The sequence below is a fragment of the Trachurus trachurus genome (genome assembly GCF_905171665.1).
Source record: "Trachurus trachurus genome assembly, chromosome: 10".
Classification (NCBI taxonomy): domain Eukaryota; kingdom Metazoa; phylum Chordata; class Actinopteri; order Carangiformes; family Carangidae; genus Trachurus; species Trachurus trachurus.
In genome coordinates, this window is record NC_139894.1 from 15,668,506 (window position 1) to 15,694,227 (window position 25,722).

The following is a 25,722-nucleotide window of genomic DNA, read 5'->3' on the forward strand; positions in this document are numbered from 1 at the left end:
TACTACCACCATCATTTGGACTTGAATCAGGACGAAAAACAAGTAATGTGAATTTCCATGCACTGTATTACAAAGCCATGAGAGTTGTGTGGGTTTTTTGTTTTGTTTTGTCTTGTCTTGTCTTTAAATCAGGATTTGGTCTTTGTTCCGTTGGTACTGAAACATGAAGCTCTTATCTGATTGAAACATTGCAATGTACGATGTAGGTGGGGTAATGTGTCATTGTTAAGGCATTTCATGGTGTCATCATAAAGCAGTAAAGATGTGCCTTGTGTATTTAACATTTTAACCCAACATTTACTGTATGAACTACTGATGTGTTTTGGGATCCTGCGGGAAGTTCTACATTGTTTTATTTTTATTGTACTTTGTTCTTTATTAAAGTGCTTCCATTGATTAATGTGTAGGCTATTATTATCATTTTCATTGTCAATGAGTCTAATAATTATTTTCTTGTTAATAGATTGATTGTTTGATGTAATGGTTCTCAAGGCGCTGTTCAGACACCCCCAGATGTTATTGGGTGGGTTCCTGTGGGTTCCAATAAAAAAAAGTACAAATCTATTTTACTACAATTTTAACAATAATACAATGAGAGAATGTATGAATATTTTTTGTGATGGGTTCCAGGCACTTTCGGTAATAAAACATCTAAAAGCAGAAATCTTATCTTAATAGGGAAAGTAGAGGGTGGGGGGAGAAGAGAGATCATATCCTCTTTACCTTCCACACATCTCTCTACTAGGTGAAAACTTGGCCTACATTACCCATAATGCAACTAATTCATTTGGGTTAGAATATACTAATTTGGCATAATACTCCCTTCATGTCCTGCAAGATCTGGGGCATGATCTTTGAGAAATGTTCTGCCACAAGATAGGCCTGTGTTTTATTTATTTTATATATATATATCTATATATCTATATATATATACAGTATATAGATTTTACATTTACTCACTGGTCTACAGCCTTTTCACACAACTTTAAGTCAAATCTACCTCCATACAAAGCAGACACTGACATAACCAAGAGTCTAGTTTGTTTATCGGGATTAAAACAGCTCCCTCTGGAGCCATACACCATCAAGTAGGCCTAAAGTTAGATATTTCCTCAAAGGCTTGTGTGAAAAATCCCTTTAAACTCTGATTTCCCATCACCACCTCAACGCACCACTAGATGGCACACAATGCAAAGAAAAAGGAAGAAAACTAAAAACACGACTTGAATCTGATGAGGAGATATTTTGACCATGGACGACAGACAGCTCCACCGACATCCTGGTAAATACACACGATGCTGTGCAACATGCACCAGTAAGACAACTGCAGGTGGCACAGATGATATTAATTGGTCAAAGCTGCGTCAAGGGGTCGTTGAAGGCGAGGCGCGCGCGTGTGTGTAGGAGGAGGAGGTGGAGGAGGAGGAGGAGGAGGAGTAGCTAACATGTCACACTCCGGGGTCGTTTTGCTCCCCACCCCCCCGCAAAAAAAAAAAAAACTTGTGGAAAGTTGTCATGAAGTAAACAATCTGCTCTTGTCACAGCTGAGCTCAGTGAGTGGGTGTGGATCTGAGCTGCTGACCGCAGCCACAGTTCAGACAGACAGACGGGGAGTGTCCAGCGACTGGATTCAAAACTCAACACTCCACTTGTTTGTGAAGAAGGAGCTACAGTTCTGCTCTCTTATGTAATTATTCGGCTTTATTGCTCTAATTATTTTCTTCTTAATAAAAAAGAAAAAAGAGAAAAAACACTCCGATAACCGGTAACCTTCATGACTTTCTCGAGTTGGCCACAGCATGGTTCATAAATATGGTAAGTACCGTTAAGTTACGTCTTCAGCTCCCTAACGTGACAAAGTTTTAGAGTAACCCTCCGCTAAAGTTAAGTTTTTAGGTTAATGCCAGCTCATTACTACATTAGATTACTTTCACAGCTTTTCACTGACCCACTAACCTCAGTTATAATCCCTAGAGAACCACCTTTTTTTTGTCCTTATAGTAAAAAAAAAAAAAAAAAGATTAAATCCTAAAAGTGGAAATTGTGCAACTTCCGGGCATCAGTGTACTGAGCAGTGTCTGATTTTTTTTTTTTTTTTTTTTTTTAACTCTCTTTAGACCAGAATGTACAAGAACAGGTAGGAAACTGTGAAGTAGTAGATTTACCTCCATGATGTGCATCATCTCTGTGCTGTGTTCCTCACCACCCACCGGGTTCAACAACCAGCTGCACAGTCCTGTTGCAAGAGAAAAATACCTTTAATGTGCTGTGCAGGAGAATATAAGAGCAGTGCTGCATTTGGCTACAAGACGAATACAAATCATTACTATACGTTGCATAGAGTCAAACATTTATATCTGTGACTCTTTCTTGTTTACTCTCTTGTATTTCTACATGAGCTGCATTTGATTATCTTTTGTTATTTTCTCTAAATCTCAGGGATATATGATGCATCAATTGGTTCCAGCTCCTCAAATATGATTATCTATTTTATTTGCGTAACCCTATTGTTGCCAACTAAACTAGACAAGATATTTATAGGGCTCTGGGAACCAACTTATTGGTATTTTCCCCTTTTTCCTGGCATTTTATTGAAATCTCAAATAATCCGTAGTTTAATCATAAATAAAAGCAGTGGGAACAGATGTTGCTGTTTTAGGTGCTTTGTAAGAGCAATGTGATGAATAGTGCATTATATACATCTTTACTAATTTGGCAGACGCTTAAATCCAAAACAATTTACAACTGAGGGCATTGCTAAAGTTTCATTTACTTTCTACCACTATTGTCCTGAGATATATCTTTATTTTTTGGGGGGCAGACACAGAGCGGGCAGTGGGGCTGCTCAGACAGTACCAGGCCAACCTGACCAGTCCGGAGGAGCAGACCCTGAAGACCAACGTGGGTAAAGTGTCTGCCATCTTGGGGAGCCAGCTGTTCCAAGCCCTACTTGGTAAGAAAAACAACGCACAACTGCTTGTTTTTTGGAGGAGGGAGTTTTTTTTTTTTTTAAACAGAGCTGAAGTTGCATCAAAGTTCTCTCAGGGCGAACTTTCTAAATAACTTGTCCTGTGCACACCCCCTTTCCCTCTGAGTGAGGAAGAAAGTTTTGCGTGTTTTGCTTTTGTTATTGTGTGATTGGCTGCCGGCACACACAGGATGTAGACAGAGTCAGGTTGTATTAATTTGTGTGGGAAGTTAACTGAGTCTAAATGTTTCCCAATTAGGTCTTATGAAAGAGGCCTTTCAGTTCTCCTCACAAAGGTTTGCTGTATACCTCCCTTGGTAACATACTCAGATTGTAATGAAATCCCAATAAAGACTCGCACACAACACAGTCTATCTATAGTCTAGAGTTTTTATAACCTCAGACGTGTCACACTGTGAAATTACTATTCTTCTCTTTCCTTTGACAAAATGGCCTCTATTGCAACACATATTTCATGACCTCATGTCAACACAGCATTGCTCATAAAAACTGAAACAGCTGATTCACCACTACCAGAAAGCAGCAGTAATCTACTGAAGCTGCTGCTGACTAAACTGCTACTAATCCTGCAGTGTGCATAGTTTCTGCTGCAACTCATCTGAAGTTTATCTGTTAGTCATCATACAGTAACCGGCTACACCTCAATGACAAGTTTGGTGTTTTAGTTTTTTTTTTTAAAGGCTCATGCAAGGGGCAGTGTGAACCTTCACGTCCAGATAAAGCATGTTACCTCAGTTTAATCAGTGGTTAAGTGGTGCTTCTAATTACCACAGCCATGTTATAATGATGCTTGCCCTTGGGTCTGCCGTTGCTACTGCTGACCTACTGCTGCTTCCCTGCTGGGGATCTGAGGGGGGAGGGCTGCTCAGTGTGCAGTTGAAGAACTACAATATGGTTGTTGTTTTATTGAAGAGAACAACAGAGCAAGAGATAGTGTGGTATTAAGATTATATGCATCTTAAAGAGGACAAAAGAGCTCCTCCATTTCAAAAGCTCCCTTAAATTTGGGTGTTTTTTTTCATGATCATGATCATCAATGTGGCAATTACCTTTAATCAGGTTTGTGCTCACCGCTCGGCTGTGAACTCTGATGTTACTGAACCAGTTAACCGTTCTTATCAGCCATCTCTGGGAAATTGTATGATTTGCAACTGCCTGAACTCTCCATTTCCTTTAACTCCTAATAACCACAAAGTGGTTAATTCGGGCATGTGCAGTCCTCAAAGGGCCACACGTTGTAGGCTGTAGTTTGACGCATGCTAGCTGCTGTGTTAATAAAGGGCACTTCAGTAGGACAGATGGTTGTAATCACAGGCTTGAATCCCATCTTTCAGGTTGAAGGGTCTTCCTCTCATTGCGCTCCAAACCAAGAACATTAGAAAGTATTGTTATTGTTTCCCTCATACTAAACCGCCAGTCACTCCACTAACTGGATTCAGAGTGAAATATCTCAACTGGCACAACATTTTCTAAATATATTCACGGTCCTTAGAGGATGAGCACTATTGATCATCTTGGGTATCACCTGACTTTCCCTTTTACACCTTCCGCAGGTTGAATAACTGACCCTTGATCCTCTTACATTTCATGTAGCTTCATCACAAGATCAAAACGTTCATTCATCCAATACTTTGTCGTTGTTTTTTATGGTCATATACCTGCAGAAACAAATTACATTCCCATCAGCCATAAGGATGCTTTGTATTGTAAAACAATCAGCAGATGTTAGTAGCTATGAAACATGATAAAACATTACACACAGACCTGTCAGCATGTCGCTGTGCTGATGTTAGTATTTAACTCAAAGCACTGCTGTGCCTGAGTACAAGCTCACAGAGCTGCTACCATGGCTGTAGACTCTCAGCCTTTATAAACCAGACTTGCTGACTCTTTGAATTAGTCAGCTAAAAAGCAACTGTTTAACAAAGAAGTATCTTTATATAACATCTTTATGCTCACAATTTGAACTAGTTTAATCAGCATTTTCACCTTGACCAAGGACTCATTCTCAGCGTGATTAAAAATTAAACTTGCTAAAATGTCCTTGAGCAGTGCTCTGGTGTCCTTCCAGCTTTGAGGGGACTTAAACTTCTGCCTGTCTCTGAAGGAGCCAAGCCATAAAAACACTCAGGCATCATCCATATCTTACAGTAATAGCACTATTTTGGATTATGTTCAGACAACTATTTATCAGACATTTGCAATAAGTTAGTATATACCTCTGCAGAGCACATGAATTATTAGGGCCCGAGCGGCGACTGCAAGTCGCCCAGCGAAAGCCCTATTGTAATTGCTCTGTTTATTAGGCCCGAGCGGCGAGTAGCACTCGCCCGAGGGGCTATTGAAATCGCGTTGTTTTTTATTATTATTATTCTTATTATTCCGTCACCTAAATGCCCCAATTTGGCCCCTTTCCCGACTTCGGAAACGCGTGAACTTTTGCCCGGACGTCCGGCCTGATCCGAAATTCGATATATGTGGTGGTCGCACATGTCCGACGCGACATGGCGAAATAGCGCCCCCTACAAATTTTAAAAAGTCCCATAGACAATTTCACTTACTTTGGCGTAGACCAACAAAATTCGGTACACATATGTACCATACCCAGATATACAAAAAAGCCTCTTAATGTCATGGTGAAATGTCACCAGGAAGTCGGCCATTTTGGTTTTGATTTTTCCCGCCTAAAATGAACTCCTCCCACAGCGTTCGCCCGATCAAGTTGAAATTAGGTACACAACATCGTCAGACCTAGCTGAGCTTATCTTGTGCTCCGTGAGTCCGTAGGTCAAAGGGCGTGGCTGCCAGCGCTCAATACACTATGGCGTGCTCGCCATGTACATACGAGTGGCTCTCACGCCCACATACTTCATCCAATCAACTTCAAACTTGCTGGACATGATGATGGCTCCGCCCTGAACGTCCCGATATATTAACTTCCCACGTAACTCATAGCGCCCCCCGGTGGTAACAGGAAGTGAACTAAAATTCATTAAAAATACATAGTTGACCCCATCAACTTCATTCCACTTCTAAAACATGCAGAACCAGTTGGTGAAGCTACATTATGAAGACTGTGAAGCTACGAGTAATGGCGTCCCTGTGGGGGCGTGGCTACCATCAATTCCTCGCCATGAAAATACGTTTGGCTTTTTGATGGCTTTAATGAACTCGTATCATCATGAAAATTGATAGACAGGTCCAGGGTGGAGACCTCTTCCATCTGATAGGGGTGTCGCTCATGTGGCCCCCTAGTGGAAACCGGAAGTGCCATTTTTTGCATCAACATTGTCCGATTTCCACGAAACTTCACATGTGTGATGAGGGGCTGACCCTGAACACACCTGCATGCATCCCATTACTGCCCCCTAGTGGACGGACCTTTAACTGCTCATAACTCCCTCATGCTTTGTCCGATTTCCACGAAACTTCACATGTGTGATGAGGGGCTGACCCTGAACACACCTACACGCATCTCATTACTGCCCCCTAGTGGACGAACCTTTAACTGCTCATAACTCCCTCATGCTTTGTCCGATTCACTCCAAACTTCACACGAGTGATGAGGGGCGGCCCCTGAACGCACCAGACCACATGCGGTGACTGCCCCCTGGTGGATGAACGAAACATTGCATTTTTGGCCTCCTTCCAGGTTTTTTCTCCATTTCTGCTCCGCGCCACAGCGTGCCTCAGGCCCCGCGGTGGCATGGGCAGCGAGGGCCGCCATCGCCGCTTGCGGCTTTAATTAGGGCCCGAGCCTGTGACAACGTCCCAGGGAGGACCCTATTGTAATTCGACATGCACATTAGTCAACGTGCCAGCCGACGAGTAACAACAAGTAAGCAAGCAAGTAACCAAGTACTGCATAGACCTGGCAGCAAAAACCCCAGATATTGCAATGTTTATTATTATTATTATTATTACGCGACTTCGATCGCAGATTTGGACCCCTAAACATATTCAAAAACTCACCAAATTTGGCAGACGCATCACGTCTGGCGAAAAATTTGATATTTTGCCAATGATTAAAGTATCCGGGGAAAAATGGCGCAACAGCGCCCCCTAGAAATTTTGAATTGATCAGCCCCGACAAACCGTTGCACCTACATGGATGGAATTTGCTGAGCTTATGTAAAATGGGAGGACACACAAAAAATCCTCTTGAAGCCACGCCCTAAACCCAACCGGAAGTCGGCCATTTTGGATTGAAATTTTGACGTATTTGGACGAACTCCTACATAGTTCACCCCAGCAACTTCGTTCCACTTCTGATACATGTGAAACAAATCGGTGAAGCTACATTACGAACGCTTTGAGGCTACGGCTAATTGCCCCCGTGTGGCGGCGCCACGTATTGCGGTCCATCAGAAACGAACTCCTCCTAGGGGTTTCGCCCGATCGGCTTCATATTCGCTACACATCATCCTCAGACCGCCCTGATTACAGCTTGTGCTCTGCAGGTCGGTAGGTCAAAGGGCGTGGCCACTGTGGCCGCCGCCATTTCTGATGCCTCGCCATGCATACACGAGCTGCTCTATCTCCCACGTACTTCGTCCGAACTGCTTAAAAATTTATGTACGTGATCAGACACCCGCCCTCTACACCTCTATTGCCTCGTATGCAAGTTCGCTCAACTCGCCCCCTTGTGGACACAGGAAATGACATATTTTGCAGCGACATTGTCCGATTCGCACGAAACTTCACATGTGTGATGAGGTCACGACCCTGAACACAACGGCCCACATCCCGTTACTGCCCCCTGGTGGACGAACCGTAAACTTGCCGTAACTCCATCGTACATTGTCCGATTTCCTCGAAACTTCACATGTGTGATGAGGTGACGCCCCCGAACGCAACAGCCCACATCCCGTTACTGCCCCCTGGTGGACGAACCGTAAACTTGCCGTAACTCCATCGTACATTGTCCGATTTGCTCGAAACTTCACGTGTTCGATGAGGGGACCGCCCTCGACGCAGCCGCCCACGTCCGGTGGCGCGTGGGGGTTTCGAAGAGCGCCCCGGGGGTAGCGGTGACCGGGGGGCGTGGGAGCGAGACGCCGAGTGGCGTGGGACGAGGGCCCGTCACAGCCGCTTGCGGCTTTAATTATTATTCTTCTTTCATTCTTTTTCTCTCAAAAGGATCGCATTTTTGGGGGCTTCAACATGCCCCAAAACGCGTAAATTTTGGCATGCACATCAGGACTGGCGAAAAATTTGATATTTTAAAGTCGTTGGAAATGGGCGTGGCCAAATGGCTAAATAGCGCCCCCTAGAAAATTTCAAAACATCAGCCCCGCCTTTGTGTGTCACCTAGACGCATGAAATTTGGTGGGCTTATAGAACATGGCAAGACACACAAAAAAGCCTCTTATGTCATGGTGAAATCACAACAGGAAGTCGGCCATTTTGATTTGAATTTTTGACCTGTTTGATCTATCTTCTCCTAGGGATTTTGTCCGATTGACTTCAAATTGGCTGGAGACCACCGAGATGCCACTCTGATCAAAAGTTGTGCTCCGCAGGTCTCTAGGTCAAAGGGCGTGGCTTCTGGGGCCTTGAGGATTTTGGCGACTTTTCGTTTGCTCGCCATTTCACCTTCGAACAGCTCTAACGCCCACATACTTTATCCGATCAGCTTCAAACTTGCTAGACATGATGACGGCTCCGCCCTGAACGTCCCGATATATTAATTTCCTACGTCACTCATAGCGCCCCCCGGTGGTAACAGGAAGTGGCCAGGTTTTACCTTAACGTGTACAGATGGCACATAGTTCACCCCATCAACTTCATTCCACTTCTAAAACATGCAGACTAAGGTGGTGAAGCTACATCATGAACACTGTGAAGCTACGAGTAATGGCGTCCGTGTGGTGACGTGGCGACCATTCCTCGCCATGTAAATACGTTTGGCTTTTTGATGGCTTTATTGAACTCGTATCATCATGAAAATTGGTACACAGGTCCAGGGTCACGACCTCAACGTCTCCATATGCTCATAGGCGATCTCACTCGTGTCACCCCCTAGTGGAAACAGGAAGTGCCATATTTTACATCAACATTGTCCGATTTCCACGAAACTTCACGTGTGATGAGGGACTGACCCTGAACACACCTGCACGCATCTCATTACTGCCCCTAGTGGACGAACCTTTAACTGCTCATAACTCCCTCATGCTTTGTCCGATTTCCACGAAACTTCACATGTGTTATCAGGGGCTGACCCTGAACACACCTGCACGCATCTCATTACTGCCCCTAGTGGACGAACCTTTAACTGCTCATAACTCCCTCATGCTTTGTCCGATTTCCACGAAACTTCACATGTGTGATCAGGGGCTGACCCTGAACACACCTGCACGCATCTCATTACTGCCCCTAGTGGACGAACCTTTAACTGCTCATAACTCCCTCATGCTTTGTCCGATTTCCACGAAACTTCACATGTGTGATCAGGGGCTGACCCTGAACACACCTGCATGCATCTCATTACTGCCCCTAGTGGACGAACCTTTAACTGCTCATAACTCCCTCATGCTTTGTCCGATTTCCACGAAACTTCACATGTGTGATCAGGGGCTGACCCTGAACACACCTGCACGCATCCCATTACTGCCCCCTAGTGGACGAACCTTTAACTGCTCATAACTCCCTCATGCTATGTCCGATTTCCAAGAAACTTCACATGTGTGATGAGGGACTGACCCTGAACGCACCTGCACGCATCCCATTACTGCCCCCTAGTGGACGAACCTTTAACTGCTCATAACTCCCTCATGCTTTGTCCGATTCACTCCAAACTTCACACGAGTGATGAGGGGCCGCCCCTGAACGCACCACACCACATGCGGTGACTGCCCCCTGGTGGATGAACGAAACATTGCGTTTTTGGCCTCCTTCCGGGGTTTTTTCTCCATTTCTGCTCCGCGCCACGGCCCCGGCGTGCCTCAGGCCCCGCGGTGGCATGGGCGAGCGAGGGCCCGCCATCGCCGCTTGCGGCTTTAATTTGTATTTGTATTTGGTATTTGTGTAATAATTTGATGCTAGGCATACTTTTAATCTAGTAACTATTACTAAAGCAATCTACTTTGTTATTTGTTTAAGTGAGGGAGACTCGGAGAGGATTATCTTTCCAAATCAGGATTCCAAACATTCCTCACAAAGAATGTTCAATCAGGTTCGAGCCAGAAGCGAACAGGAAAATAAAGTGCTGTGGGCTGCTACGCCAAGCCGATTTCTCCACTCTCCTGGCTTTATGGTTCATCCACAGAGCGTATGAGGGTAAAAGTAGATGTAGAAGAAGAAGAAGGAGGAGGAGGCCTGTGGTCGGTGCTGGTCAGGTGCGGGGCCAATGCGGCTTCACCCTCTGTTCAACATGTGGTTCTCATCAGAAAAGGCAGTGTGGAGGAGCGTGTGCTTCACAAGACAAATAGGAATACAGTGCCGTATAAACATTACTCATCCTCTTATCCTGCCCTGTTTTGTTTGCCTTGTGTGCTTGGTGCCATGTGAACTGGTTTTGTTGTGTCGCTGTTGTGGTGGTGGGCCGTTAAGTGGAGAGCTTCACGTCACGAGCAGGGATGGATGAGTGTGTTTAAAAAAAAAAAAAAAAAAAAAAAATGGTGATCAGGTGAGAAGCTTTGTGATTGAAAAACTGCTGTTCAAACGAATTTGGAGACGCTGATCTGCCAACATCACAGTACAGTGTTTGTCTGTGGGGGATCTCTCTGACTTTGATGCACTGTGGGAAGTAAAGAGGTGTTTGATGCAGTGTGGGAAGGTTCTGCACTGGCAACTTGATTGGATGTCTGCATGGTTGCACAGTCACGAACAAAGGTTGCCTTAACTGTGCATCCACCCTTTTGTTCCAGTGTACAAATATGCAGTGGGGAGGGTGGGGTAGTGGGGGCATGGTGGGGTGCGTGCTCACAGGGAGCTGGGTCACACATACAGACAAACACATGTTAAATTACAGAGGACCATAAATGCCTGGGGAATATTTTATTGAGGCAGTGACAAGGGGGGTGAATTGTTTGCCCTGCCTTGAAATTGTGGGCTTTTTTTCCCCCTGAATGTGTTATTGTAGTGAGCTGTGGGTTGCTCATCACCATGTAAAGAACCAGAGGCACCACATTTGTTTTTCTATATGATTCACCCAGGCGGGCAATACAAAGATGACTCCAGTCCAATTGAATAGAGGCGGCCTATAACACACACAAACAGGCTGATCCCTGCATGCATGCAGGGTCTTTGTAGGATAGGGAGAAGGTGCAGGAAAACCCCTATGACTGTGACAAAAAGGCTCAGTGCTCTGACCAGTCTGTCCCAAAATAGTCCCGGCATCAAAAAGAGATCTGGGAGTAAAGTCCTGTGAAAGAGACTTTGGGCTTGGAATATGTATTTTGTTCCATGGCCAGGAATTTATGTGGTCGGCTGCGAGGTTTGGAACAGTTCAGAAAATCTTTTTGGAAAATCACAGACGTAAAAAAAAAAAAAAAAAAAAGCAAAAAATCTCAGTACTTTGTGTTACTGTGAATCCTGATCTTAAAACACATTAAGACCTGATCGAGCACTTTTCTCTGTCTTGTTACTTCAGCCAGAAATAGATGAACGATGTAATTAGAAGTGTTGGTTGTGTGAAAGCAAGCCAGGTGTCTGAGATGCAGCTGAAGAGCAGATCCTGCACGACTCAACAGACACAACAACTTCAAGATTTATTTGACGCTGAAATAATCAGTATCTTTATATGAACAATGGGCCAAATGACTTAAAGACATGAAAGTTGTCACCCACTACTATATATTGTCTTAATATTGTCTTTCAGCTTATTATTTTTGTTTTACAGTCTACAACTTTCCTTTCTCAAAAACCCTGTTCCCAGCTTCAGTGGCTGGACGAGCACTATTATCTGCCCAACACCAAATGACAGACAAAGTTAGTGACCAGCTGGTGAACTTAGTGATGAATTGATCAGATTGAAAACCAGATTCCCAAACCAGAGTGAAAATAAGAGCACAAATTGGACCAACATTTGTCAAGTGGGCAGAGGCATGACTCCGAATTAATGCTAATGTTGCTCTTTGTATGCCGGATGTGTACATAGGCAAGCTGCTTGCAAACAGAACTTTAAAAGATGTCAGCTAAATGTGTTTACATAATTCCCTGCTAATGCTAAGTGTCAAAATAAAGGTCTAGCAACCAAACTGTTTGTTGATTGCATAAACTATATTGTATTTCTTATTTGATGTGACAGCAATAATTTTAAAATATAAACAAAACACTATGTTCGTATTCATAACCGTTTTTCACCAGAGAATTGACATGAATGGTAAATGAACTACAACTGTATGCAGCCCTTTTTCTAGTCTAGCAAACTACACTGTTTATGGTTTGATCATGTACACAGTGGAGATTTTATGAGCAGAATAATTTATAATGTTAGCTGGGCAGGTTGGATGTGTGTGTCTGTATGTATATAAGAGTTTGTGTAAGTGAGGATGCTCTTTAGTCAGCTGGGCAACAAACTCCTCTGCCCACACATGGCTCCACTCCTCCGTATTCAGACACAGTGATGAGTCACATGCTCCATTCTTACACTTTTGTTCTCCTGGTGCTTTGTTGGGACGTATTGACTCTTATCTCTCTGTCTCACACACATACACACGCAGAGAAGAACTTTCTTTGTGTCTCTGTTTCAACAAAAGATTCACATTGTTAATAGAGAAAAAACAAAACATGTTCAAATTGTATCAGCTTTCCCTAGATGTGGCCCGGCCGTCTCGCCCTGACATTGAACTTTTGGGAAGTTGATGAACTCTCCACCAACCCCCTTTATGCCAACAGTGCAGTAACCAGTCCCAGTGTGTGTGTGTGTGTGTGTGTGTGTGTGTGTGTGTGTGTGTGTGTGTGTGTGTGTGTGTGTGTGTGTGTGTGTGTGTGTGTGTGTGTGTGTGTGTGTGTGTGTGTGTGTGTGTGTGAGTGACATCAGCAAAATTGTCGCAGTGCATTCTCGTCAAATGGCTGCCACTCAATAGGTGACCACAGGACATGGGTGTGTAATGAGCCAAGAGGTGATGAGTAGAGACGAGTAGAGACGAGAGGAGAGCAGAGGAGCTCGATCTGAAAAGAAGAGGAAAACTTTAAACAGACGGAGGAGGAGGAGGAGCGGAGGAGCGGAGGAACATGTTGAGATGTCAATACTAATTGTGTTACTCCCATGGTGCTTTGTGGTACTTGAGAAAGACTGGCATATGTTTGAGTACCCCTGCACTTAGGGTCAACTCGTACACACTGTAGGGGACATGTTAAGATATTAGGTTAGTTCATCAGTCAGTTGATCACTGTGTGAAATGAAATTTAGACATTGATAGACATTGGGTTTTCAATCCTTAATTTTTCATCCAATGCTATGATCGGTTCATATTTTCAATTTGTCCACTACTTATACGTGTTAGGCTAATGCTATTCCCATGTTAGCGTTGTCATTGTGAGCATGCTACTGCTGAAATGACATATGTACATATAAAGTTACATTACTTGAAGTTTGAAATATCATCATACATGACTTTCATGTAAAAGTTCAAGGAGTCATTTTCATGAAATCAAACTTTATTTATCCAGGGCTTCAGTCAAAAATAAATGACAGGTTATGAATTTCCCACTATTCAACTAGGGGGCAGTGTGTACATTTATTCAACTCCCCATAAAATGGAGCTTCAATGCAAAGAGACTGAAAGTGAAATTGGTCTGTGATGATGTTGAAGTAAAAGAATCAAAAAGATGTTTGTGTGTGTATGTGTGTGTGTGTGTGCAATGCATGTTGTTCAAGTTGTAGGAAATATCATAATGTGGGCCTCTAAGAAGGCGACTTGATGATTTCCATGGCCGGTACCTGAGTCATATAGTTCAGCGGCGATATAAGAGGAGCACTTGCAAATGTGGAGGCACAACTTCCATGTAAACAGACGACTCCCACCCCCACATTTGCACCCGCTGCACCTCAGAGGAAAACAGACATCTCCCAGTGTGCCCATGATTGATTAGCAGTTTCTAGCACACAACCAAAGCAGTGCACTTTAGGGGAAGTTATGAACAAGATATAATGATTAAGCAGTTGAGAAAAGCCGCTTACATCTGATGTTTGTTGTGATCCAAATGAAGAAGAAGAAGAAGAAGAAAAAAAAGCTCATTATTGTTTTTGTTTTTTTCTCACAGATATTCAAGAGTGTTACGAGGTGACCTTGCAACACAACACAGAACAAACTGTTGTGAAAGACGACAGCAGGCAAGATGCGTGGGAGGTAATTTTCCTGCTTCACATTATAGATTAAAGAGGAAAATATACAAAATGTTTACAGTATCTGGTGTCACACGTGCTGCTGTGTGCTTCCCGGCTGCTGCGCATGAGGTTGCTCGGCAGCCAACACGCGGTGCAGCACCTCTACCTGTGTGTCCCTCGCACTCCCACGTGGATAAAATGTTATCATGAGTCATGTGGGCTGTGACTTCAACCTGGCGAGCCGAGTGTCAAGCGGAGAGAAAGTTGGAGGGAGGGAGCGCACGGGTAGAAGGAGAAGAGGAAATTAGACGGAGTCAAAAGAGCGCTGATTAGCATTTGCTCATCAGTTGGCTGCTCTCATGGAGTCAGCCAATCTTTTCATTATAACAAGTGTTTGCTGTCACATGGATATTTAGAATATTTTTTGTGTATCGGAAACATTCAAGCTGATAGGAGCTGATTTTTATGTAGATGTAAACCTGATACAGATGAATTTTAGGCTACAGCAGGTGAAATATTCATATCAATCCATAGACTGTGGTTCAACATGCATTTCTGTTTGTCTGTAGGTCCATGTCACTCATCTGCTAAAAAGAAACTCACGGTTCATATTGCATCGCTTGTGTGATTTAATGTTGCCACAAAACTTCCCCTCAGCTCTGCCGAATTGTTAATGAAATTGATCTTTGGCTGACTTCTATAGCACATAAACTGAATCATCTTTGGCCTGATTTTATAGCAGAGAAAAGCACATGTGTGTGTGTGTGTGTGTGTGTGTGTGTGTGTGTGTGTGTGTGTGTGTGTGTGTGTGTGTGTGTGTGTGTGTAATTGTTTGTCTGTGCAGTGACGTGTGGAGCTCACGGGACACAAATTCACTGTAATGCTGCAAAAAAAAAAAAAGGGAAACAAAACAAAAACGTGATTTCAATCACTGAGCACAGAGTTTAAAACATCTCTTTCTTAAAATTGAATTAAAGGCACAGTGGTGAGTTTGGATCTCTTTGAAGCATCAAACTGAATTCTTCCGCTGAAACATGAGTCTAATTTCATTAAATTATGTTTGCCTGCAAGATGCCTCAACAGCCGTTATTCCACAACATAAAAAAAGCAACAGGACATTTTCCATAGCTTACTGGCACATTCATTATCCAAATGTGAACAATCATAATCTGACTGTAATAGCTACACTCAATAAAACTGAGTGAGCTTATTGCTATGATATTAGCAGCTCTTTCCGAATATTACAACACCTCACGAATGCGGATGAGAATTTAAAGCAGTACTAAAGAACTTTCAGTTTTGGTTGAGTTTGGCGGCGCCTGTGGACCAAAGCGGTAGTGTTTTGCCTGAAGGAAGACTCCATTTCCCATGAACACTAGCGTGAAGCCCTGTAAATATCCTGCATTAAAATTAACAAAAGACATCAAAACTAAGTTTCTGTTTCCAGTGGATCATTTCAAAGTGAAAACACAAACATAATCCATTGCTAAAGTGCTGTTTTGCCTGTTCCCTCCTTGTTGTGACTCGCAAAAGTGAAAGTGAAGGAAGACTCCATTTCCCATGAACACTAGCGTGAGAGCAGGGTTCCTACCATGCTCCTCAAAGCTGCTTAGTGCCAGAGAAAGAGATACAGACCCCCTCAGGCCATGACAGAGGTGTCATTCAACTTGTTGTAAGTCGATGTATCATCACAAAAGTTATGAAAATATTTTATGAAGGTTGAAAAGTTCCTTAGTGTTGGTTTAAAGCCTCTCTCCGTCTTAAAGGGATACTTCACCCAAAATCGATAATTCACCAATTTTCTACTCACTGTCATGCCAAGGAACTTTGGAGAACTTTCGGAGTCAACAAAACTCTTTTGTAGTTCCAGGGGGGGTCCGGCTGGCAACGGATTTTCATATAATGGCAGTGGATAGTGGTCACTTTTGAATCATCCAAAACACACACTATGAAACATCCAAATACCTCCATACTGCTCGTCCATACTGACCCAAGTGTCCTGAAGCCGAGTCATGAAAAAGTTGTTCGGAAAAATGAATATGATCTCTGTTTTTAGCCTTGTTGTGGCAGTAGCTCCCAGTGGCTCTGTTCATGGTTGTGCGCATGCGCAAGATTTGCTGCGAGATGTTCGTTCGTCGTTGTAAACCATTGGACGAATGATGTAAACACGGAAGAACATCTCACATCAAATCTCGCGCATGCGCACAAACACCAACAGAGCCACTGGGAGCTACTACTACAACAAGGCTAAAAACAGAGATCACAATAATTTTTTCCTACAACTTTTTCATGTCGCGGCTTCAGGACACTTGGGTCAGTACGGACGAGCAGTATGGAGGTATTTGGATGTTTCATAGTGTGTGTTTTGGACGATTCAAAAGTGAGCTCTATCCACCGCCATTATATAAAAATCCGTTGGCAGCCGGACCCCCCCTGGAACTCCGAAAGTGTTTTGATGACTCAGAAAGTTCTCCGAACCCTTCCTTGGTATGACGGTGAGTAGAAAATTGGTGAATTATCGATTTTGGGTGAAGTATCCCTTTAATGCGTCACAATAGCTCTCGAGGGACATCGAGCATTACTGATCAAAAAAGTGGACAAGTGCTGCAGAAGCATTTTTAAATTTCTACAGTCCTGTGTTCTACAGTTTGTCTGTTCTGTCGTATTTATACAGAGGTGGTAGTGAAATTATGCAATTCAATCCTCACATGTGATAAAAAAAAAAAAAAAAGTTTAATCCAACATTATTCCTTCATGCTTAACGGCTCCCCCCTCCAGTCAATCACTTAATGGCAATATGTTTTTGAAAATTCATGTGCTAAGTCTGAACTGGATTACATACGGTCAACTGAACAGGGCAACGGCAATAAACTTGTCATTGACTGGACGGTATTAAAAGGAAGCTTTAGTGCAGAGGAGAAGAGAGGTGTTGCTCAGTTAGTCGCTGCTTGTTAACATGAATAACTTATTCTAAACAAGTGGATTCTCACCTGTTTGCAACATTATTTAAATTACATATAGTTGACATCCTGTACAAGATTTTCAGAATATGAAATAAATGAGAGCATGTACTGTATAAGATATATGACCACGTTCCATGGGCTAATTTGACTTCCTATTAATTATGATGTTATTTAACACCAAACATTATATAAAAGTAGATTTTTTTTGTTACTTTTTTTAGTTTTAATTTTTCAGTTATCCAGTTACCTATTAACTGTACTACTATTTGAACTGTTATCTTTTACCATTAGCTTCCTGTTTATTATTTTGAGCCTTATATTTAAACATCTAAATACAATACATTTACTTTAATCCATCAATTATTTATTTAAACTACACAATCTTTCAACTTATCCATTGCCAACCACAAAAGTCGCTCCCAAGAAAGTCAGTAAAAGACTGCATGAATCAAATGTGTTCATACTGTGACCCTCCCACAGAAGAGAAACTAAACCACAAACTTTAACTGTGGCTTGAACTTTACTCTGCCGTCCTGTGATACACCCTGTCTAACTTATAATTCAGTGCAGCGTGGCCCCTGATCCTTCGCCCATCCTCTCCTCGGTGGATACCAGCTGCTTGGGGAGCACGGGCACAGTGAGAGAAAGAGGCAGAGAGGGAGAGGGAGAGACGGTGATGGAAGGATGCAGCAGCCATAGTGGAAAGTTAGAGAGAGAGAGAGAGGGAGAGAGGGAGAGAGGGAGCTGCTTAATGGACACCAAGTGAGGTGCTCATCAGTATTCCAGCCATGCTGTCACCTGAGTGGAGGATGGGAGGGAAACTAAATGAGTCTGCACATTCCCTGATTTGGTGCAGAGTAGCAGGTGAGAGTGGAGAATAGCTCCTGTGAAAAAGAAGTGAAAGAAGACAGGAAGCTGAATTCATAATTAGTGGAAGTATTTTGTGTTTGAATTGCAATAATATTATTGTGTGTCGTATGTCTGATTGATGTTATTGTGTCATATGTAATACTGAAACACTTAAAATTACTAATTGATGGGGTCATTTTAAGTATTTATGCAAAATATTGTATCTGTGTGAGACTCACTTAGCTTCTTTGAAAGTATATCTGATCTACACCAGGTCAAAAATAACACTGTGGGAATACTGCAAACTTAGTAGTGTGATTTTAAGCTCCTCCTGTTGTTTGCCAGGTACAGTTGGCTGGATGCTCAGTGTCGTACGTGTGTTTATGCAAACACAAGGACAGCTTTCATTTCCAGTTGGAGCTCACAGCTGAGAGAGAGGAGGCACTGCTTGTTTGGAAAATCACTGGGCCCTTTTTGCAGACACACTTTTGGCATCTTTGTACCAAGCTGCTCTGAAGGCTGCCCTCTGCTGTCAGTTAGCAGCGCGTGTGGTCTAATCTGTGGCAGTGATCTCACTGAATTTTGGGTACAGAGTCCACTGTGTGTCCATGTCTGTGTCACTGCTCCCAGGTGTGAAGCTTAATGTCACTCTTATTTATTTGTATTTCACTCACACATTTGTTGTAAAACCAGCTGAGTTTCATTTGTCTTGTTAGACAAAAATATGAGTTGGAGCTGTTATAGTATTGTCACAACAAGTGTTCCCACAACAAATAGCAGTGTTGTGATTAATGGCCGAGTTCCAGTGGTGCAAATTCAACTGTTAGACCCTTTTTTACTGTAAAAGTAGCTTTTTTTTTTTTTTTTTTTTTTTTTAACTAGCTTCTGTCTGTTCTTTAAGGCTGTTTACAACACTTTAAAGCAAAAGTTCAATCAAAAGTCACTCAGAAGACAGAAGATTGATCTCATTTCTTTGTGTTAAATATGAAAAACTAGATCAGCAGCGGGCTAGCTTAACATCATAAGACTCTTTCAATCAAGACCCTGAGTAAAATCACAAATCATCATTTATGCAATTAATTTTTTTTGTACTTTTTTAACAAACAAGATATTACATCACATTCAAGGTGAGCTAGCAGGTGGGTTTTTATTTAAGACAGAGCTAGGCTAGCTCTTTCCTATTAATGCTAAGCTAAACTTGAATTATTATTATTAATTCACTAAGAGTAGGCCTACTCTCCACCAACCACCGCCAAGCATCTTATTACTTTCAGAAAAGTATTTTGACAATCCTTAAAGACTCTTGTATCCATCTGGGAGAAAACAAATTCTGTTTGCTGCAAGACAAAAATAGATTTTAACCTGTTTCTGTAGTTTTGACTCTAGCTGTGTGAGAAATATTGATTTTCTCAGCTTAATTCTGGGCAAGAAATCGCAAAGAAAGAGCATACTTCCCAAAGTATTTATTTGAAAAATGTTGGCAATGATTGCCATCTTTGGTATCCACAAGCATGTCCTGATCATTGCTGGAGGATTATCTTTTAAAAATCAAATTTGATTTCATTCATGTCTGATAATTGACCTGTCTGTGTCCTGCAGGACGAGGAGGACGAGGAGGAGGAGGAAGGTGTGTCCCGGGTGCGAGTGACCAGCAGGAGGAGCCCTCACAAAGTGGAGCGAGTTTCTGGCTTGGTGACTCGCTCCCATGTCGATGTGCCAAAGGTGAGTAAAGCAAAGCAGGAAAAAAAAAATAAAAAGAAAAGAGGCAATTTTCCCAGGGGTCTCTTGAACACAGCTTCTCCCCCAGTGATTCTGTTGAGACATCAAAAAGGGCAGCTGCTGCTAAGAGAAGCAGACACTAATGAAGCTGATGATGTGATGATTACACATTCTCCATGGAGAGTGCTCTGGCATCACGAAACATTTGTTACTGTTCATAAAGGTTGATGACCTTTGGAACATTATGTTAATGATGAGACATGACTGCTAAATCATAAAATAGACCAGGAAGTCCAAGAATTATTTCCTAAGGATTTGTTTGACCAGTTTGAACTAATAACCCCCCCCCCCACTTTAGTCTGGACTCCCAAAAGACTGCATTATTGAAAATGTTAATTCTTTACATAGGATATATACATTTTGCCTCAGTTTCAATGATAATTACCATCGATTATTCTCACACAGATTGTATATAGTTAATAGTATTTATTCATAGGCCTACTCTGGCAGTAATTATGTGACACAGCTTTTCTTTAGTTGTTTTGTTGTCAGTCTCTTCAACTACAGCTGTACTGAAGTAGTTTATGCATTTTCCCATGTCGAGGAGCTCCCTGTTGCAATGAGACGATGTCAAAGATTTAAAGGAATAAGTCGCCATTTTGTGAAATGTGCTGCATTTTGCAGAGCATTCACTTAGCTTAGCATAAAGGCTGCAAACAGAGGTAAAGAGCTACCATGGCTCTGTCCATAACTCCCAGTGTGTCAACCTATATGCCATTGTTGTGGTCAACCTGCTGCAGCCTATGCGCGTGAGCAACTACAGCACAGTCCCTCACAGTTCATGATAGAGACGTTTCTCGTAGGCTTCCCATGTTTCTCAGTATTGTTGTGTTCACATGCCTTCCCCCATTACAACACGGCCAGTGGCACATGGCAGCACAGTGGCCGCAGGCGTTGGCTTTTCAGCTGAGCCCAGAACTAGTGCAGTGAGCGGAGGGAGGTGGAGGAGGGTGGAGGCATGAGGATCTGAGGGGAAGGGGAAGGGGAGGAGGGGGGGCTTGGAAGGGGTGAAAGAGAGGGAGATGCAGGCTGTAAGCTCCTAGATTCAATGTGCTTGTATGATAATGTCTCCTAAGAATATGGTGACAGTACAGGTTGACTCTGGTGTGGATAATATGGAGCTGTGTGTGTGTGTGACTCCCTCCATCACATGGAGGAGGGAGGTGAGGGAGCTGAGGAGGCGCAGGGAATCGGGAAGGAAGGAGGGAGTGCGTGTGTATGGGGTGGGGGGGTGGGGAGGGGTAGAAGGAAAAAGAAAAAGATGTAGTGGGGGAGGCTGGAGAAAGAGAAAGAGAGAGGGAGAGGGAGAGAAAGAGAGAGAGAGAGCAAGGCGGCTGAGAGGCGAGGGCCGGTGCAGTGCAGAGCTGGAACGGACACCCAGAGCTCAGCCATCCTCGGGTTGCCATGGAAACCACATTCCTCCCCCGCCTGCATCCCTACAGACTGCTCTGACTCTCTATCTATCCCTCTCCTCGCCTCTCTGTTTTTCATCCTGTCTTTTTCATTCCTCTTTTAATTCGCATCTTTGTTTTTTTCCCCCCTCCTTCTTCCTCTTCTTCTTCTTCTTCTTCTTTCTCTCTCTCTTTCTCTCTCTCTCTCTCTCTCTCTCTCTGCTCCGTTTTTACACCATACACGCACTGAGCAATTCATGATCGTGCACACTCAGCAAGCACGATGATTCTACATGCATTGCTCTCCGTGGCAAGGTGAATGGGTAATTACACACACAGGGTTTATTTTGCATTCCCATGCACTCATGGACGCATAAGCACTTTGTTGTTTTCTCCACATCTCTCTATTTTCTTCTCTCTATTTTTACTCCCCCTTCTGTTCAGCACCATGCTTCAGTAATGCCCCCTCTAGTCATCGCATTTCTGCCCACACACAGGGCACCTTAGCTCGGTTTCTCCTCAGTTATGGCGTCTGTCGTGGACCTAACAGCACCTTCATCATATTTTATCAACTTGCTTTCACCTTCTTGTCAGTTTCTACCCCATCTCCCGACCTCCTATACTTCCACCCCTTTTCAGAGCACTCCTTCTTTTTTTTGCCTCTCTTTTTGCACGTACAAAATCCATGCTTAGCCGTGCAGCTCTGATACAATCTCTCCCTCTTTTCCCCTCCATCCCTTCTTTCATTTTCCTCCATGTGTATGATCCGTCTCTCATTATTCCATCAGTTGGAGGTGGTGTACGTGGTGTGTGTGGTGGAGCAGCTGTTCCCTGCTGCTGAGGCCTCTTAATAGGAGTCTTAGCGGTGCAGCCTTTTTGTTTTCTGCATTTGCATCCCTTCGATGTTGCTCCTTGGCAGGTTACTTTGTCTTTCAGCACAAAACTGATGAGTATCTCTCATTTCTCTTGGTCTGACTGGCTTTCTGTCTTGCAGTCTCTGTTCCTTTCCCATGCATCCCCCCTCCTCTCTCTCTCTGCACACTTCACAAAGCTATGATTCATTAAGCAGTGGCAGCATCAAGTGTAAAGGTTCTCCCATATTCTGCAGTTTATTCCCTGCAAATACCTGATGTTTGTGGAAGAAGCATGAGTGTACTGCTATGATGTAATGACGCCTGAGAGAGACTTATAAGACTTGCTTTCTCACCCCCTCTTACAGTTAGTTAAGGCTACAGTAGAGCAGCTTAGTATGTGTTGATATGGAGCTGCCTCTTTAAGACCGCCTCACTGCCGACTCTCCTTTTATGGCGCTGCATCCGGTCAGGTGACGAAGGAGTAGTCACATAGCTGCTCTGAGAAATGCCTAGAAATGACTGAAAAGCTCAATACATGGTCTGTGCAGTGGATGGGGGGTTGTAATGCTCATTACGATAGCATGTGTGTGTGTGTGTGTGTGTGTGTGTGAGTGAGAGAGAGTGTGTTTGTTACAGGGTGTCCAGGTGGGTTTATGTAATAAAGGCTGTGCAGGCTGATGCTGAGCTTATAGTGTTGGGGGGAAGCTGCAAGGTGGGATGTGGAGAAGCATCTCTGTTCCAAAGCGCAGGATAATTTCCTCATTTATGCCATAAATCACAGGTCCTTCTTTTTCATTTGTCAACTGAAGGTCAGAGGTCACCGCTTTCATTTCACAAGATGAATCACCTAATGCTGTTGATCCACATCGTTTTAGCGCAGGCTCTTTAATTGGGCACAGTGTTTATCAAGGATTGCACACACACACATAAAAACACACTGATATATATATTTGTGTGTATGTGAATATATATATATATATATATATATATATATATATATATATATATATATATATATATATATATATATATATATACAGCTCTGGAAAAAATTAAGAGACCACTGGTTTTACTATTCATAGGTATGAGTTTGAGTAAAATGAACACTTTTGTTTGTTTGTTTGTTCTATAACCTACTGACAAAATTTCTCCAAATTGGAAATAAAAATATTGTCATTTAGAGCATTTATTTGCAGAAAATGGCAACAGGTCAAAATAACAAAAACATTCTGGTTTTTTCAGACCTTGTATAATGCAAAGAAAACAAGTTCATATTCATTTTAAAACAACACAACACTCCTTTTTAAATTTAGGAAGAGTTTCAAAATCAAAATTGGTGGAATAATCCCAATTTTTAATCACAGCAGTGTTTTTATTTATTTATTTATAATCTTTCTTCCTCATTAAATATGATTTGGTTCAGGTGATCAGCTAAGTAGAGTGAGGTGTGCTTGTGTTGGAGTTCAAAGACACTGGAATCGATGGCTGCCATACATGTAGAGAAGCTGATTTATTAAGAACATTTTGGAGTGGTCTCTTTATTTTTTCCAGAGCTATATATACACAGTATATGCGGGTGTGTTTTTTATTTTATTTTATTATTTTTATTTATTTATTTCTTTTAAAGTATATTTTTCGGCTTTTAACCTTTATTTGATAGTGATGACAGTAGAGATAGACAGGAGAGAGAGGGGGAGTGACATGCAGGAAAGGTCTGCCCGACGCGGGATTCGAACCGGGGACGCCTGCGGTGAGGACTGTAGCCTCTACACGGGGCGGCCGCTCTACCCACTGCGCCACGCACCACCCCATGCGAGTGTGTTTTAGGTGAATGTTGTTATTTTTCCCAATAAGGTTGCCATGATTACTCTGGTTTACTAAAACCAAGTTGTTGTTATTGTATTTTCTCAAACAGCTATTTAACTTGGTCAGAGTCAGAGTGTAATTACTCTCTAGCACTCCAATCATACCCTGCTGTGCAGTGTTGCTTCACTGTTTGTGACAATAAATTGTTTCAATATTTATGACAAAAAAGGTTTTTCACCTCTCAGGGAACATCTTTTCTGTTGATGGTTCCTCCTTTTTTTTAAATTTGTTTTTATGTGTAGCCACTAAAGAAATGCCAGTAACAGAATATTGCCTTTTCCTGCCTGGTACTGCATCACAAATGGAAAAATAATCTTATATCGGTGACTGTTTTATTGTGTAATAAAGTGCAGATTGAATTGACGACATCATGTGATGTAATAGAAACACATTAAAAAAGACATGCTCAAAAATGATCATGTAATTAAGTCGAACCAAAGCTATATACTGTAATCCCTACAAAAATGTAACACATTCACAAAGGGTGTATTTATGGCTGTGATATTTGATTACACTAGTTTGTACTTACATGGGTCCTTTGCCCCATGTATAATGGCTGTTGCTGAAATGTTAACTCTTAAAGGAGTAGATTATGAAGCTCTGCATTTTTTAACGATTTAAGCAGGAAAAGGGGGAAAAAATCAAACAGAAAACTTGATTCCTTATCCACAAAATTACATTAAAACAAATTACATTTTACAAGACATGTGCACCGGGACTACATTAACCTTCAAGAGCCTCTCTGTCCCCTCTAACAGCTTTTTTGTAATTTCATTAGTGCACATTTACTTCCTGTATTCCTCTTCCTGTGATCCCTCTGATACAAAAAACCCCAGAAATTGATTGGCTCTGAAAAAGTCTTAGCGGTTTTTAATGTATTTTATATTATTTAAAGGGAGACATTTCTGTGGCTGCATACACAGTTCATATCGTAGATGTGTGTGTGTGTGTGTGTGTGTGTGTGTGTGTGTGTGTGTGTGTGTGTGTGTGTGTGTGTGTGTGTGTGTGTGTGTGTGTGTGTGTGTGTGTGTGCCTGCCCACCCATACAGATAATACAGATGACATAGCTGTGTTCATTCAGCAGGTGATCTTTTTTGTCTGTCTCTCCTGTCTCTCTTACGTGTTTCTTGCCATTCCCTCATTTTATGCTGCACAGTGTGTGTGTGAGTGGTAAATGCGTTGTGGACAGTTTTAAAGAGAGACAGCGCCAGGGAAGGGAAGGGATGGTTGCAACATGTGCTCAGTCATGTGTGCTGTGATCGATATGCTTACATCGTCCTTTCAAGCCGCTGCCTCTAAGCCCCGCCTCATCGCTCTGATTGGCTTCAGAGGGGGTTTGTGGCTGCATCCTGCAATGTTACTTGAGGCTCTCGGTGGTTTCTAGTGCCTGTTAGAAAATGCTCAAGTTTCTCGTCTTCTTGGTAAAAGAAAAAAAAAATCTCTGTAGGTTAGAGTGAAGGAAGATGATGATAATGAAGTGAGTTACTGTTGCATGTAATTAAGTGTGGCTGCAGCCTGCTGTGTGTGCCTCCTGGTAGGCCTGCAACACAAAGCAGCGTGCCCTAAAATCCTGCTCAATTGAACAGGAAGCTTGCACAGATACACATGAATATGAGTTTATTTTAAATGCACTACATCTTATACATTAATTAAAACACTGAAGATGCGCTGGTATCCATGTAGCCTACGAGCACTGTAACATGCAGACTATGTACAAATATGCTCTCTCCCCATGCAGACACACCCTGCTCTGTTC

The 25,722-nt window shown here is 42.6% G+C and overlaps 1 protein-coding gene across 2 annotated transcripts in view; it reads left to right on the forward strand.

The window, feature by feature from the left end:
* The first annotated feature begins 1,576 nt into the window (after window positions 1-1,576).
* The window catches only part of dlg3 (discs, large homolog 3), an 85,978-nt gene continuing 61,832 nt past the window's right edge, over window positions 1,577-25,722 (forward strand). For both annotated transcript variants that reach the window (XM_083980440.1, XM_083980441.1), the window contains exons 1-4: window positions 1,577-1,815; window positions 2,822-2,953; window positions 14,201-14,286; window positions 19,676-19,798. In XM_083980440.1, coding sequence (XP_083836566.1) covers window positions 1,800-1,815; window positions 2,822-2,953; window positions 14,201-14,286; window positions 19,676-19,798 — 357 coding nt within the window. In that variant the 5' untranslated portion in view covers window positions 1,577-1,799. The remainder of the gene's footprint in view (window positions 1,816-2,821; window positions 2,954-14,200; window positions 14,287-19,675; window positions 19,799-25,722) is intronic.